The 17,627-nt window shown below is 32.0% G+C and overlaps 1 protein-coding gene across 3 annotated transcripts; it reads left to right on the top strand.

Annotated features, from left to right (window-relative positions):
• Positions 1–800: 800 nt before the first annotated feature.
• On the top strand, positions 801–16,981 carry LOC137009339 (nephronectin). 3 transcript variants are annotated; one of them, XM_067371476.1, is made up of 12 exons: positions 801–1,164; positions 3,074–3,174; positions 3,270–3,362; positions 9,063–9,176; positions 10,406–10,525; positions 11,622–11,756; positions 11,828–11,920; positions 12,003–12,431; positions 14,276–14,359; positions 14,435–14,533; positions 14,678–14,946; positions 15,306–16,981. In XM_067371476.1, exons 1-12 carry the CDS (start codon positions 1,100–1,102, stop codon positions 15,411–15,413), a joined length of 1,710 nt encoding a protein of 569 aa, XP_067227577.1. In that variant the 5' UTR covers positions 801–1,099; the 3' UTR covers positions 15,414–16,981. The 3 variants fall into 3 exon arrangements, with proteins under 3 accessions (XP_067227577.1, XP_067227578.1, XP_067227576.1); XM_067371477.1 differs by having other exon boundaries at positions 11,991–12,431; positions 14,489–14,533; XM_067371475.1 differs by having other exon boundaries at positions 11,991–12,431.
• Positions 16,982–17,627: the final 646 nt, after the last annotated feature.

Genomic DNA, 17,627 nt, shown 5'->3' with positions numbered 1-17,627 from the left:
ATTTATTCCGAAGGTATGACCGATTTGTTTTCCATTTTCTTTAAGTATCCTTTAAAAGGGGGTTTGACTTATCAAACAGTGGTGGCTTTTTCTGGACCTCGGCGATTAACCCCGCAGTGTTGTCCGCCATTTTAAATGCGCGAACCCTTAAATTAGAACGGATTCTGATTGGCTGTCAGTGTTTTATCGCTCAACAGCTGGAAAAAAATAGTTCCGAAAGTGATCAGCATCAGCACTATTTATGCACTAGTTATGGTTCTTGATGTGAAGAATAAATGGTTTAAGAACTGATCACTGAGAGGTTCTTTAGGGAACTAAAAATGGCTCGTTTGGCATCGCTGCAAAAAAAAACGTTTCGGGACCTTTATTATTTTAGAGTGTAGTTTTTATTAAAGCTTTTGTTTTATTTTTATTCATTTCTTTAATGTCAGTTGTGAGGGTGTTGCTGTACAGTTGCTCATCTTTCTGTTTTTAGCCAGCACACACACACACACACACATACTTTCAAATTGAAATGAAATAAATGCTATAATTATAAACACAGGATATAGCTAGAGGAAATGTACAGGTTCCCGGCAAACTTTACAAGCTCCTAGACTAATTATAGTGTGTGTGTGTGTGTGTGTGTGTGTGTGTGTGTGTGTGTGTGTGTGTGTGTGTGTGTGTGTGTCCTTCAGACCTGCCCTTGCTGCTCCTGGTATTCTTATGCGTTTCCCTGGAGAACACACACACACGCGCGCGCACACATCAAAAACAGCCCCTGCTCTTCATAAACCCACTCAGTTCCTCATGTGCAGCAGTGGAAACTTTCTGACAGCTCTCTGTAAACTCTATACATTCTGTTTCTCTCTCTCTCTCTCTCACACACACACACACACACACACACACATACACACACACTGATGTCATTCTGAAGGCAGTGGCAGAATGAATCGCCTTCAGCGTTGCGCGCGCGCGCACACACACACACACCTGACGCGCGCTCACGCTCTCCAGACGCGAACTTCTGTGCGGAGCAGACGAGATCTTTTCACGGGATATTTTCGCGAAAAACTACAGAGAGAGTGAAGATCTGGTGTGTTTAACTGCTGCTCTCATAATGGATGTGATGCTTATTTTCTCTCTCATCGGTATTTGTGCAGCTGCAGGTTCAGACACACTCAGGTAAAGTGCCAACTTTGCATTTCAGAAGAAATTCTTTCTTATATACGTTAATGATCAATACAAAGTTGTGAGACATATCTGACAGAAAGACTTAACGTTAAAACAATCGCTACTTTTATAATTAATTCATTTCTTAATACATTTATGAAATCGTCATGGTATATTTCCCGCTATAGATAGTTTCTATATGCTTGTAAATATGTGATAAATTGCCATTAGCACCGTTGCGATTGTAAAAAAAGAAAAGAAAATTGTAGTTACCATGGCAACTTTTGAACGCGTAGTGCGCTTTTAATAGTGGAGGCGCGCGATGGAATGTAATAGAATTCTGTTTCATTTTTCGTAATGTTTCAAATCTTTCATTTTTATATATTTATGATATATACAAAGTTATGAGACATCTGAGATAACGGAAAAAAAAAGAAAATAAACACCAATTTTATAATTATTGCTATTAATGCATTTATGAAATTGTCAAGGTAAACATATTTTCCACTAAAGTGCCATTTCTATTGTACATATATTGTTGTAAATCTGTGATAAATTGCCTTTAGCACTGTTGTGATCACAATATATATTATTTACAGCAATTATTGGGGTTCAAGCGCTTTAAGCACATGCCTAAAAAGGTACTATGTTTTATTTAGCAAGCATGTAACCACTTAGATCATAGATGGAAAAGACCATTTACAGCCAATACAGGCAATTTACTAAGGAAATACATAGTTTTTAAAGCTTTTTAACAGTTGTAGCGCCACCTATGGTCCGATCTCCATACAAGTTTGCATGCTTTTTTAGAATCTTATGTCACATGTGTTCACCTGTTTTCATGAAGTTCAGAATATGATTGAATATATTTTGCCATGCCCATTTTCTAAATTACCTGGTTATAGCTGTCCAAAGCTGATAAGCTTGATAATTATTGATCTAGAGAGTCCAGAGAGAGTAAACTGCACTGGTTTAGTTCTGATCGGGCGAAAAACCTAGGACTAGTTCGCAAAAGTAGGTTTTTTACATAATCGTGAATATTTAATGATCGATTTGATTGACAGCAGTGGTTTTTGAGGCAAAGTTTTTTAGCATGAGGAGATCTATCAAATTATATGAATATTGTGTGTGGATGTGTAAAACATCACGTGATGTGCAAAACCCGTTTGCGCCACCTAGTGGCTGAATTCTTTCAAAATTCTTAAAGACCTTTAGGACCATGAGTCAAACATGCTCAGTGTGAGTTTCGTTCTGATCAGCCTCCATTAACCTCGTCTAATAGGTGCTCAAAATTCATTGGCCGACGGCAGCCATGTTCTTCAAGATACACCACTGCCCTCATAGACAATCATGGTTTCTTGGACCAAGACACTTCATGCCAATTTTCAAGTCAATCAAACTAATGGTTGCATAGTTATAGCTGTTTTCATGCTTTTTTTCATGTTATAGCGCCAGCTAGTGTCCAATTGCCACAATATTTTTACTTTGACGAAAGATTGAGCCCATACACATGTGTACCAAGTTTGGTGAAAATATCTCATTCCATTCAAGAGTTTTAGCCATTTTAGTAAAAGTCTATGCCTAACAGTTTAGGAGTTATTTGTTCTTTTCACCGCTGTAGCGCCCCCGTCAGGCCGATCGGGGCGAGCCCTGGTGACTTTATAGACGGTGTGACTACCAGCCCTCAAAATTTCACATCTCTACGACTTACAGTTTGGTCTGCCCAATCACTTTTAGGGGAGAATGCTGATTTTCGGAAAATTTAACAATTACAATAGGGTTTCGGCACTATGTGCTTGAACCCCTAAAAACATGTTAACCTTAAAATAACAAGTCTAAATCAGTGAGGTACTTTTAAAATAATGTGCTCTGCTTTCTATGAATCTTTACATCTGCCCATGTGTGTGTGTGTGTGTCACAGGTCATCCAGGCCACTGGTTCTGTCCGATGGATTGTGTCAGTACGGCCGGACGCAGGACTGCTGCTTGGGCTGGATGAGAAACTTACAGGGACGATGCAGACGTGAGTGAACACACACACGTAGGCCTAGTATAGTATACTGCAGAAATAGTATGCAACACACACTCATGTTGATGAATTGTGTCTGGTTTGTGTAGCTGTGTGTGAGTCGGGCTGTAAACATGGCGAGTGTGTTGGACCAGATCAGTGCCGCTGTCATCCAGGATTCACCGGCAAGACCTGCAACCAAGGTACAAGTGTGTGTCTGTGTATTTAACACTTTCTGTTAGTCTTTCTCACCAGGGTTATTATAGTTAAATAAAACTAAAACCATTAAAAAATGTAGTAAATCATTGACACGTTGTACTAATTTGTCCCCTCATTTTGATTTAACTTAAACAGGGGAACAAATTATTACAACATGGCCACGATTTAGTAAAACAAGCTAACAAATTATTATATTGTGCATGCGATTTATTAAAATGAGGTAATGAATTATATTGTGTGCATGATTTACTAAAACGAGGTAACAAATTAATATATTGTGTGTATGATTTACTGAAACAACATAATGATTTATCATAATGTGCGAAAGATTTAACGAATTATAATATTGTGCAAACGCTTTACAAAATGAGGTAACAAATTATTATATTATGCATATGATTTACTAAAACAACATAATGAATTATCATATTGTGCGAAAGATTTAACGAATTATAATTTTGTGCAAACGATTTACTAAAACAAGGTAACGGATTATTATATCGTGCGAAAGATTTACTAAAACAAGGTAACGGATTATTATATCGTGCGAAAGATTTACTAAAACAAGGTAACGGATTATTATATTGTGCGAAAGATTTACTAAAACAAGGTAACGGATTATTATATTGTGCGAAAGATTTACTAAAACAAGGTAACGTATTATTATATTGTGCGAAAGATTTACTAAAACAAGGTAACGGATTATTATATTGTGCGAAAGATTTACTAAAACAAGGTAACGGATTATTATATTGTGCGAAAGATTTACTAAAACAAGGTAACGGATTATTATATTGTGCGAAAGATTTAATATAACAAGGTAACGTATTATTATATCATGCAAAAGATTTACTAAAACAAGGTAACAGATTATTATATCGTGCGAAAGATTTACTAAAACAAGGTAACGGATTATTATATTGTGCGAAAGATTTACTAAAACAAGGTAACATATTATTATATCGTGCAAAAGATTTACTAAAACAAGGTAACATATTATTATATCGTGCGAAAGATTTACTAAAACAAGGTAACGTATTATTATATCGTGTGAAAGATTTACTAAAACAAGGTAACGAATAATTATATTGTGCAAAAGATTTACTAAAACAAGGTAACGTATTATTATATCGTGCGAAAGTTTTACTAAAACAAGGTAACGAATAATTATATTGTGGGAAAGATTTACTAAAACAACATAATGAATTATCATATTGTGCGAAACTTTTATTAAAACAAGGTAACAAATTATTATATCGTGGGAAAGATTTACTAAAACAAGGTAACAAATTATTATATCGTGCGAGAACAATTTACCAAAACAAGGTAATGAATTATTATATTGTGCGAAAGATTTACCAAAACGAGGTAACAAATTAATATATTGTGCGTATGATTTACTGAAACAACATAATGATTTATCATAATGTGAGAAAGATTTAACGAATTATAATATTGTGCAAACGCTTTACAAAATGAGGTAACAAATTATTATATTATGCGTATGATTTACTAAAACAACATAATGAATTATCATATTGTGCGAAAGATTTAACGAATTATAATATTGTGCAAACGCTTTACAAAATGAGGTAACAAATTATTATATTATGCGTATGATTTACTAAAACAACATAATGAATTATCATATTGTGCGAAAGATTTAACGAATTATAATTGTGTGCAAACGATTTACTAAAACAAGGTAACGGATTATTATATCGTGCAAGAGATTTACTAAAACAAGGTAACGGATTATTATATAGTGCGAAAGATTTACTAAAACAAGGTAACGTATTATTATATCGTGCGAAAGATTTACTAAAACAAGTTAACTTATTATTATATCGTGCGAAAGATTTACTAAAACAAGGTAACGGATTATTATATCGTGCGAAAGATTTACTAAAACAAGGTAATGGATTATTATATTGTGCGAAAGATTTACTAAAACAAGGTAACGTATTATTATATCGTGCAAAAGATTTACTAAAACAAGGTAACGAATTATCATATCGTGCGAAAGTTTTACTAAAACAAGGTAAGGAATTATCATATCGTGCGAGAACAATTTACCAAAACAAGGTAATGAATTATTATATTGTGCGAAAGATTTACCAAAACGAGGTAACAAATTAATATATTGTGCGTATGATTTACTGAAACAACATAATGATTTATCATAATGTGCGAAAGATTTACTAAAACAAGGTAACGTATTATATCGTGCAAAAGATTTACTAAAACAAGGTAACGTATTATTATATCATGCGAAAGATTTACTAAAACAAGGTAACATATTATTATATCGTGCAAAAGATTTACTAAAACAAGGTAACGGATTATTATATCATGCGAAAGATTTACTAAAACGAGGTAACGTATTATTATATCGTGCAAAAGATTTACTAAAACAAGGTAACGGATTATTATATCGTGCGAAAGATTTACTAAAACAAGGTAACGGATTATTTTATCGTGCGAAAGATTTACTAAAACAAGGTAACGGATTATTATATCGTGCGAAAGATTTACTAAAACAAGGTAACGTATTATATCGTGCAAAAGATTTACTAAAACAAGGTAACGTATTATTATATCATGCGAAAGATTTACTAAAACAAGGTAACATATTATTATATTGTGCGAAAGATTTACCAAAACAAGGTAACGAATTATTATATCGTGCAAACGATTTACTAAAACAAGGTAACGTATTATTATATCGTGTTAAAGATTTACTAAAACAAGGTAACGAATAATTATATCGTGTGAAAGATTTACTAAAACAAGGTAACAAATTATTATATTGTGCGAAAGTTTTACTAAAACAAGGTAACGAATAATTATACTGTGCGCATGATTTACTAAAACAACATACTGAATTATCATATTGTGCGAAAGATTTAACAAATTATGATATTGTGCAAATGATTTACTAAAACAAGGTAATGAATTATTATATCGTGCGAAAGATTTACTAAAACAAGCTAACGTATTATTATATCGTCCGCATGATTTAATGAATTGTAATATTGTGCGAAAGATTTACCAAAACGAGGTAACAAATTAATATATTGTGCGTATGATTTACTGAAACAACATAATGATTTATCATAGTGTGCGAAAGATTTAACAAATTATGATATTGTGCAAATGATTTACTAAAACAAGGTAATGAATTATTATATCGTGCGAAAGATTTACTAAAACACACACAAAAGTTATTTTTAGTATGAGATATTAATTTTATTAATATATATTTTTAAATGTTTTTGTTTTAATTTTCATTTGTTTTGTTGTGTGCTTGTGACATGAATGTTTGTTTTATAGTTTTATTTTTTAATATAAATTTTTATTTCAGTTTTACTCAAGCTTAAACAAGTTTAAACAAGCTAAAATAAAATAAGTATGTTTTTATTTATATTTTATTTCAGTTACCTTTTTTTATTTCAGACAACAATTTATTTATTTATTTATTTACTTATTTTTAATGTTTTCAGTTTTAGTTAACTATAATAACCCTGATACACACACACACACACACACACACACACACACATAAATAAATCTCCTAACAGCTCCTCAAACTCACACATGTGAAAGTGTGTCTGATGACATCATGAGCGGTGTGTGTGTGTGTGTGTGTGTGTTTTGGTCATTAGTACACAGGTGCACAAACATTTGGACCAATCACAGGCAGCGGCTGGGCTGGAGTGTCCCGCTGGGTTTGGTGTTAGTGAGTGATGGGAGAAGTGTGTGTCACAGAGGTCTGATGGGACTCACATGAAGAAGTGATTTACAGGAGAAACACACGAAAGCCTGTTTTCTTTGGCCTTTCTGGCTCTTGAAGAATCTGGAGAACGTGATTATGATAAATAATTCTCTATGGTTATTTGTGGAGAGTGTGTTATATGGGTTCGTTGAGTCAAAGTACTTTTTGGGTTCAATCTGTTGATATTCATCTCGCACAAACACTAACAATGAAGTGTCTTACAGACGCTTTAGAGAAAACGTTATCATTTAGGCCTGCATTTTGTTCAGTTCCATTTTAGTTAATTTTTTTGTAATATTATAATGTAAATTTTACTACTTAGGTTTAATTTCTTATTAGAAGTACTTAAGTTTTTATTTATTTCTAGTTAGTAATTTTGGTGCTACATCTTAAACATGTTTTAATTATTTACTAGCTATTATATATTTATATTTTATATATATTATATATTATATAATTATGTTGTAGCATTAATATTTTGCATTAGCTTTTTTATATTTTTAGTGTAATTTTAATTAATTTATTACTTCAGTTTTAGTTCAGCTTTCGTTTTTATTTATTTCTAGTTAGTAATTTTGGTGCAACATCTTAAATATTTAATTTATATACTATTATATATTTCATATTTTAGTTATATATACTATTGTAGTGTTTATTAATATTGCGAATTAGCCTTTATTTTTATACTTTCAGGTTTAGTTTAATTTTTAGACTTTTTATTATGTGCTTTTTATAAGTATAAATATTCTGAAGTATTATAAATATTTTTTGTAAATAATTATATTTAGGATCAATTTATTATTTCAGCTTTAGTTTTGTATTTATTTCCATTTCCATTTTGTATTTATAGTTTTTTGTCATCTTAAACATAGTTGATTTATATATAATTATATATTTCATATTTTAGTTATACACTATTATAGTTTTTATTAATATTGATATTACTGTTTATTAATAATGAGATTTTATTATATTATATTTTATACTTATATTTTAATTCTAATTTTAATTATATACTGTTATATATTTATATTATTATTACTTCAGCTTTAGTTTTTATTTATTTCTAGTTGGTAATTTTGGTGCTTCATCTTAAACAAATAATTTATATTATATTTCATATTTTAGTTATATATATACTATTGTAGTATTTATTAATATTGTAATTTTTATCACAATATTATTTATTATTTCATCTTCAGTTTTGTATTTATTTCCAGTTATTTTTTTGTAATCTTAAACATATTTAATATTACATTATAGTTTTTATTAATATTTAAAATTAGCTTTTATTCTTATATTTTATTATTTATACATTTTATTTTATTCTTATATCAGTTTTTGTTTTAATTTAAGTTTAATTCTTTTGTGCTTTTGTCATTTTTATTAGTTTTAAATATTACTATTTTAGTTTGTTTTAGTTTTCATTTATTTCCAGTTAATAATTTTGGTGCTCTAAAACATATTTTAGTTATATACTAATATTATATATTTCATAGTTTTTATTAATATTTCAAATTGGCTTTTATTTTTACATTTTCAGTTTTTGTTTTAATTTTAGTTCAACTTAAATTTACTTCAGTTTATATTTCTAATTTTCATTTAGTTCAAGTTTTTCATCTAATATTTATAGTTTGTTTATTTTGTTGTTGTTGTTGTTGTTTTAGTTAACGATAATAACCACGTTGCTAGGGAATGCATTTGCTTTAAAAGCCCTGTGATTCATCTTGTATGGTTTCCATAGTGTGTGTGTGTGTGTGTTCCTGCAAGGATGAACTTGCCTGTAAAGTCAGATCCATGTCAAACACATTCCACTCATTCTTCCAGAGACGGCGGGACGTGTGTGTACATCGCGCTGACCACACACACACCGCCTGTGCCTGTCATAACTCTGTGTTTCTGTCTGCAGATGTGAATGAGTGTGCGTTCAGGCCGTGTAAGTACAGGTGTATGAACACACTGGGCAGTTATAAATGTTACTGTCTCAACGGCTTCATGATGACGGCCGACGGCTCGTGCAGGAGTGAGTGTTTCCTCTCGTCTTCACAATTACTTCCTGTGTCCTAAATTACTTCAGTGTTATTTTAGTTTAATCACAGTTTTATTTATATATTTTTAATTAGCTTTTATTTTTTCTATTTGAAGTCTTCATGTTAATTTTTGTTTAATTTAATTTTAAAATTTTTATTTTAGTTTTTATTTATTTCCAGTTAATAATTTATTTATTGCCAAGGCAAACATTCTGATTTTCATTTAGTTTAAGTTTTTAATATTTATATTTTTGTTTTATTTCAGCTTTATTTAAATTAATAGAAATGTTTTTGAAAGTTTTAGTTCTAGTTAATAACAACCCTGATTTACATACAATCCTCAATATTTCTATATTTTTTACTATAATTTTGCACTCAAAAATCAAAAGATAAACATAAGAAATTGAATTTCATTATTCAATTACTCTAATTTAATCTATACTTTTTACTGTATAAAAAATTTTATTTTAAAAAAATAAAAAAATAAAAATGAGAAATATAATTTTATTAGTCACTTACTCTAATTTACCCTATAATTTTTACAGATTTTTTTACTCTAAAAAAATATAAAAATAAGAAATTTATATTCATTTTTCATTCATTCTATAATTTGTGCTGTAATTTTACAAAAAATCAAAAGATAAAAATAAGAAATTGAATTTCATTATTCATTTACTCTGATTTACTCTATAATTTTAATGACATTTTTACTGTAATTTTGCACTCACAAGTCAAAAGATAAAAATTAGAAATATAATTTTATTAGTCACTTACTCTAATTTTCCCTATCATTTTTACAGATTTTTTTACTCTCAAAAATCAAAAGCTAAAAATGTATTCATTTACTCTATAATTTTTGCTGTAATTTTACACAAAATGAGAAAATGAGAAATGTTAAATTTAATTTATAATTATTATTCAATTAAAATAGTTATAATAATATATTATAATGAATGAATCTATTCTAAATAAATGTGCTACATTAGAATCAGAGAGAATCTAAATCACACTCAGATCATCAGATCATTCAGTATGTAGAAGTGTATGAATTGAGTCGCAGCCACAATCTCCACTTCCTTCTGCATCTGTAAGTTCTGCTGTTTTCTCTTTTTCCTCAAACTCTAGTCAGCACATTGATAATAGTCGACTTTTTTAGCTGAGCCTGTCACAGTGCATTATGGGATAGCTGTCTCCAGAAGCTCACGGCTCATTCTCTGTGCAGACGCCCGTACATGTGCGATGGCCAACTGTCAGTACGGCTGCGCGGTGATGAAAGGAGAGGTCAAATGTCAGTGTCCGTCTCCAGGACTGCGTCTCGCTCCCGACGGCAGGACGTGTGTCGGTGCGGATGCAGGATCTACACACACATCTCTAAAAAATACATTTCACACTCAAACATCAAAAGATAAACATGAGAAATTACATTTTGCATCGATTATATTTATAATCACTGAAAATGTATGCTTAATATATATTATTGTTACGTATATAATATATAATTATTTTGCATTACATCATAATTTTCCTGACAGTCAAGGACATTTGAATTTCATTATTCCTTTACTCTGATTCACTCTGTAATTTTTACTGTGATTTTACACTCAAAAATCAAAAGATAAAAATTAGAAATTTAATATCATTATTAATTTACTCTAATTTTTACTGTAATTTTCCTGTCAAAAATCAAGATGAAACGAGGAATTGAATTTTGTTATTCATTTACTCTGCTTTACTCTAATTTTACTGTAATTTTACACAAAAATCAAAAGATAAAAATTAGAAATTGAATTTTTTTATTACTTTACTCTGATTTACTCTTATTTTTACTGTGATTTTACACTCAGAAATCAAAATATAAAAATTAGAAATTTAATATCATTATTAATTTACTCTAATTTTTACTGTAATTTTGCTGTCAAAAATCAAGATAAAAACGAGAAATTGAATTTTATTATTAATTTACTCTGATTTAGTCTAATTTTTACTGTGATTTTACACAGAAATCAAGATAAAAATTAGAAATTTAATATCATTATTAATTTACTCTAATTTTTACTGTAATTTTGCTGTCAAAAATCAAGATAAAAACGAGAAATTGAATTTTATTATTAATTTACTCAGATTTACTCTAATTTTTACAGAAATTTTACAAACAAAAAAATCAAAAGATACAAACAAGAAATTGAATTTTATTATGAATTTTCTGTGATTTACTCAAATTTTTACTGTAATTTTGGACTCAAAAATCAAAAGATAAAAGTGAGAAAATGAATTTTATTATTAATTTACTCTAATTCACTATAATTTTTGCTGTAACTTTACACTCAAAGTTCAAATGAGAAATGTAATTTCATCATTCATTTACTCTGTGAGACATTATTGTGTGTGTTTGTGTCAGAAATCTCTGTATTGACTCTTAATGCCTGTGATTTGCTCAGACATTGACGAGTGTGTGACGGGTCAAGCCAAGTGTGCGAGGTTTCGTAAGTGTGTGAACACGTTTGGCAGCTTCGTCTGCAGATGCCATGAAGGATTTGAGCTGAAGCACATCGACGGAAAATATCACTGTACAGGTGTGTTTAGAGAAAAATCACATTATACTGCATTAAATGCGTCACATACTCTAAACGTTGTTTTATTCCAGATAAGAAGTTTCCTTCTGTTTGCTATGACAAGCCAGGACACAAGAAATGCAGATGTAAACCAAGTGTTAATGGGAAGGGTTACGACTGCAAATGTAAGTGAGTGTGATCTTACAATAATTGACCACGCAACTGATTGAAAATGATTGTGTTTAAGTGATGTAGTGTGTTTTTTAGCTGTTGTTAAAGTCACTATTGAACCTGCAAGACCAGTGAAAGTTACAGCGAGTCCGACCACCATCTCCACGGCAACAACTCCCATGACGACCACCGAAGAAATAACCACAACAACAACAACAACCATAGCCATTCCCACCACTACCGTCACCACAGCAACGTCAGTTCCAACAAGCAGTGCTGTTACAAAAGTAACACCAACTGTTACTTTTACTGTTGCTATGACAACGACGAAATCTACAACTACAACAGCCCTCACAACAACAGCTACGACCTCCACAACTACAGAGACGCTTCCAACCACAAGCCCCATTACAACAACAACAGCAGCGACTGTAGCGAACACGACCCTGGAGACGATCTCCACGACGACTCTGGACAACCGCGTCCACAGAGAGAGCACGGCAAAGCCCAGAGGAGACGTACACAGTGAGACATGCTGAACAGTTCACACATACAGCTGCTATAAACATTAATAATGTACACGTCTTGTTCAAAAGTTTGGGTCTGGTAAGTCTCTTCTGCTCACCAAGGCTGCATTTATTTGATCGAAAATAGACTCTTTTTTTACGGAGCCCCGTACATGACATGCAAGAAAAAAAATTGTGTACATGATTTACTAATTTACTATTCCTTCGATTTGGTAAATCGTTCGTATGATTTACTAATTTTTTCCCTTGATTTGCTAAATCGTTCGTACAAATTATTATTTTGTTGCCTCGATTTGTAAGTCGTTCGCACGATTTACTAATTTGTTTCCTCAATTTGCTGAATCATGCACAAAATTTACAAATTCGTTGATTTGCTAAATCGTTCACACGAGTTACTAATATGTTCCCTTGTTCGCACGATTTACTATTTCATTCCCTCGATTTGCTAAATTGTTCGCACAAGTTACTATGTTCCCTCGTTCACACGATTTACTAATTTGTTCCCTTGATTTGCTAAATCGTGCACAAAATTTATAAATTCGTTGATTTGCTAAACCGTTTGCACGAGTTACTAATACGTTCCCTCGTTTGTGTGATTTTCTAATTTGTTCCCTTGATTTGCTAAATTGTTCGGACAAATCACTATTTTGTTGCCTCAATTCGTTGATTTGCTAAGTCGTGCAAAAAATTTACAAATTCGTTGATTTGCTAAATCGTTTGCACGAGTTATTAATACGTTCCCTCGTTGGCACAATTTATTAATTTGTTCCCTTGATTTGCTAAATTGTTCGCACAAATTATTATTTTGTTGCCTCGATTTGTAAGTCGTTCGCACGATTTACTAATTTGTTTCCTCAATTTGCTGAATCATGCACAAAATTTACAAATTCGTTGATTTGCTAAATTGTTCACACAAGTTACTAATATGTTCCCTCGTTCACACGATTTACTAATTCGTTCCCTTGATTTGCTAAATCGTGCACAAAATTTACAAATTCGTTGATTTGCTAAACCGTTTGCACAAGTTACTAATACGTTCCCTCGTTTGCGTGATTTTCTAATTTGTTCCCTTGATTTGCTAAATTGTTTGCACAAATTACTATTTTGTTGCCTCAATTTGTAAGTTGTGTGCACGATTTACTAATTTGTTCCCTTGATTTGCTAAATCGTTCACACAAGTTTCTAATATGTTCCCTCGTTCACGCAATTTACTAATTTGTTTCCTTGATTTGCTAAATCGTTCGCACAAGTTTCTAATACGTTTCCTCGTTCACATGATTTACTAATTTGTTCCCTTGATTTCCTAAATCGTTCGCACAAATTATTATTTTGTTGCCTTGATTTGTAAATTGTTCGCACGATTTACTAATTTGTTTCCTCAATTTGCTGAATCATGCACAAAATTTACAAATTCGTTGATTTGCTAAATCGTTCACACGAGTTAATAATATGTTCCCTTATTCGCACAAATTACTATTTTTGTTGAGGTTGATATCTCAAAAAAAGAGCTTTCAGTAAAATTTTGTTTGGGTGCAGTACCAAGCACTTCCACTAGATGAGATTTGCTTCCCATTAATTTCCAATGCGCTTATTTTTGCCAACGGACAATACAAGTGTGACTATTTTTTTCAGGACCATTTAACCTTTTCGAATCATATCCATGAGTTTTTTTTGTGCTCACATAGCAAGTGCCAAAACCTTTACTAAGTTTCGTACCATTCCGATGAAGAAAAAGTAAAATCTTACAGTCGAAAATGACAGAAGAGCAGCAGAGGGTTTCAAGTATAACTGTGTCTGTTAATTCATTAGACTAGTTCTGATTGGTTTCTCTGTCTCTTTTAGTTCCACGTTACGAGAACAACCTTTTTGACTGGGACTTTGACATTGAGCTGGGAAACACAGCGGAGCATGTGCGAGATGATCCAGGTACGAGTCACAGTTTTTTGCAAAACAGATGGGACAAACCAATTAATCTTACTGACGTGTGTGTGTGTGTTTCAGTGGCTGGTGTTGTGAGCTGCTCATTTGATGAGGGTTTGTGTGTTTGGATGACAGACTCAGAAGGAGATCTAAAATGGGAAGTCAAAGATGATCCCGCTGGTAAAATTCATCAGAATTACACCGAATATCTCATCATAATCCTCCTATTGCCTATAACACAAAAAGAGATTTCCAAGAATTAACTACTAATTCTGTATTTACACACATACTACAAAAGCTTTCTTACCTGTCAATCACTCTCAGGTGGGCGGTACCTCTCAGTACCAGAGGCTACGAATAAGCGAAGTGTCAGAGGGGCGCGGCTTACTGTGGCACTGGCCACACCCACAAAGGCGTGGCAGGGTGGCGATCTCTGTCTGGCATTTAGACACCGTCTCCATGGACACCACATCGGCTCTCTGCAAGTGTTTGTCAGGAAGGGGCGGAGTCACAGCCCGTCCATCTGGACCAGGACTGGAGGACACGGCTGGAGACACACCCAAATCACACTTGGGGGGCGGGGCCTTATTGATGTAAGCATGAATAAATCATCAGGTGCTAATACGTATTCTTTAACTTGAATGCTGAACCAGTTCATTGCTGAACTTTTAAGTCCTACCAGGATTTTTGCAATGAAAACTACTTGTTTTATAATTAGAATATCACATTTATGATATGATGTACAATAGTCACTGTAGACTGAATTAATCTGTATGTTTCTTTATCACATTAACCTGTCAGTAACTTTTAGTACTGTACTTTTTGCGTTTATTTTGGTGATTGGATTGCAAAACGTGACATTTTGTTGATTTTTCATTGAGTTTCGACATCAAAATCATGAAAATCTATTATATTAGTATCCATCCTGCTGACTGATGTTGTTTTGTGTCAGATTGTGCTGAAGGCAGAGAGACGGCGAGGAAAACATGGAGAAATCGCAGTGGATGATTTGAGTCTGCGACGAGGAGCCTGCAGTGATAGAGACAACAGGACAGAGTGACACACACACACACACACACACACACACACTAGATTGCATTTGTTTTCAAGTTAATGATGTTTATATATATATATATATATATATACATATGGGCCATTCTACAGATTTAATATATCAGTAAGCTTAATATATATATAAAATCATCATTTATAGAGTACTTTCAATTGGGAGGTGTCACCCAAAAAAAAATTAAACTTGTGAAAACGGTATTGAAATCATTTTTGCAATTTTTTTTCATTGTTGTTTTTAAAAATATATTTTTGATTTTTTTTTTAAAGTGAAGTTAAAAAATATATTTATTTTATATTTTATTTTTAAATAGATAATCATCATTCTGAGTTAAATGTGTTCAGAAGTCTGAAAATCTGTGTGGAACTTTAATGAACATCACTAACAAACACCTTTTTCTGCAATTAAGCAAACTTTTTTGGGTGTGAATCTATAAAATGTAGTTTTTATGTCTGTGTAACTGTTCAGAACTGTGTTAGAGAACCATGTGCTGATTATCCTCTTTGAGCGGCTCAAAAGTGTCTGAAATGATCACTACCGAAACGACATCATTGTTTTTTGGGCGTTATTCCATAAAATTTAGTTAGAACTGTTCAGAACTGTGCCAGATAACCATGTGCTGATTAGAATCTCTCAAAAATATCTAAAATGGTCACTACCGAAACATGTCATTATTGTTCTGGTAGTGATAAAAGGAACATAATCATTTATTTGGGGGAAATAAACAAAATTTTAGTGCAGTTATGCAAATCATTAGTATTTTAATATGTTTTAGTGTGTGAGTTAAATTGTGTCATGTGATGTGGTCACTACCAACACATTACTGTCACGACCGAAACATGGGATGTTTTGTCAGAAATAAAGAATATTGAATGATCAACTCAGATGTTATTATAGTGTTTGATTCAAACTAATGAATCCTTCACTTTGAAATCAGTTTGATAAACTTTATGACTTTTACAAAGAAAGATTGGATTCAAAATACAACAAATCTCATAAATTACACTTGAAATATTGATAAAATTGTAATTGTTATTGATTTACCAGTGAAAACTTTTTTGAAAATAGCAACAAAAATATATTTCCAAGGTAGATGTAAACGAAATCTTAATAGGTCAATGTGATTCTTCTGATTAATTTTTTTATTATTGTGTTTCGGTAGTGACAAATTTGGAGAGATGAAAAATATTCCAAAACTTTCTGAAAATACAATATGAGAATTAACTGCACAATTACTAGAAATGTGTACTATTATTATTATACAATTTTCAAACATACAACATTTGTGGAAAAATACATTTTTAGTAGTAGAATTTAGGGTGGAAATTGTGCTTAATTGTCTTTAAAATAATGTCTAAAAATCATACATAAATTCTTTCATTTGAAGGAATATTCCAAACGACTATTTCCAGATTCAGTATTTGAAGTGAAATATGACCTGACATATTAGTGGGATTCAAGTGTATAGCCTTGTCTTTTAAATTATTTATTATTAATACTTATTATTACTATTTTTTTTAATCTAGTTCTACTTGTGTTCAGTTATATCTCACTTCTGGAGTTATTGTGATTATGAAATGTTGTAAATACGTTGTTTTTGTATCTGACTGTGTATTTAAAGCTTAAAGTGCTTTATAAACTTGAATCAAAAGCTCTGTTGTTCATCATTTTGATTCATCTGACAAACCTGGCATTGTATGAACTGCTTTTGTTCCTTTTTTCTTTGGATAAATGCGTCTGCTAAATGAAGTTCATTTTTGTAGATTCAACAAAAATGCATCAATGTGAAGCCAGTTATTGTGTTGGTTGTTTTCTCTGTTGTGTGGTTACTGTACCGTACGAGTCTCTAGATCTGATCGTAAAATCTTCCTCTGGATCTGAAGCAGCTGTTCTCCTCATGTAAACTCCTCCCAGAGCACAGTTTAACAGGAGCTCACAAATACTTGTGTGTGTGTGTGTGACATGAAGCAGACCAAGAGACCATGACAACATTCATAAACAGTGTGCGCGCGCATCACTGACTGAGGTTTGAGCTGCACTTACATGCGAGATAGAAATTGTGGCTAGCAAACAAAAACAATCTGACACTGACTGACTGAGGTCAAATCTGATCGCAATGGTCATTAATTGGCTGAACGTGAGTTTCAGAGATGAGCTGCATTGAGGAAATGCTGCAGTTCTGCAGCTCCATCTAGTGGCCGAGAA

This window comes from Chanodichthys erythropterus, chromosome 20 (genome assembly GCF_024489055.1).
Source record: "Chanodichthys erythropterus isolate Z2021 chromosome 20, ASM2448905v1, whole genome shotgun sequence".
NCBI lineage: Eukaryota > Metazoa > Chordata > Actinopteri > Cypriniformes > Xenocyprididae > Chanodichthys > Chanodichthys erythropterus.
The sequence above is the reverse complement of the archived record's forward strand: the minus strand, read 5'-3'. Positions and strand labels throughout refer to the sequence as shown.

What these genes read in the sequence shown, in the direction of transcription:
- LOC137009339 (XM_067371475.1), top strand. Translation starts at nt 1,100, where the DNA reads ATGGATGTGATGCTTATTTTCTCTCTCATCGGTATTTGTGCAGCTGCA. An exon ending in GCAGGTTCAGACACACTCAG is followed by an intron (nt 1,165 to 3,073) that starts GTAAAGTGCCAA and finishes TGTGTGTCACAG; the next exon opens with GTCATCCAGGCCACTGGTTC. An exon ending in CGGAAAATATCACTGTACAG is followed by an intron (nt 11,757 to 11,827) that starts GTGTGTTTAGAG and finishes GTTTTATTCCAG; the next exon opens with ATAAGAAGTTTCCTTCTGTT.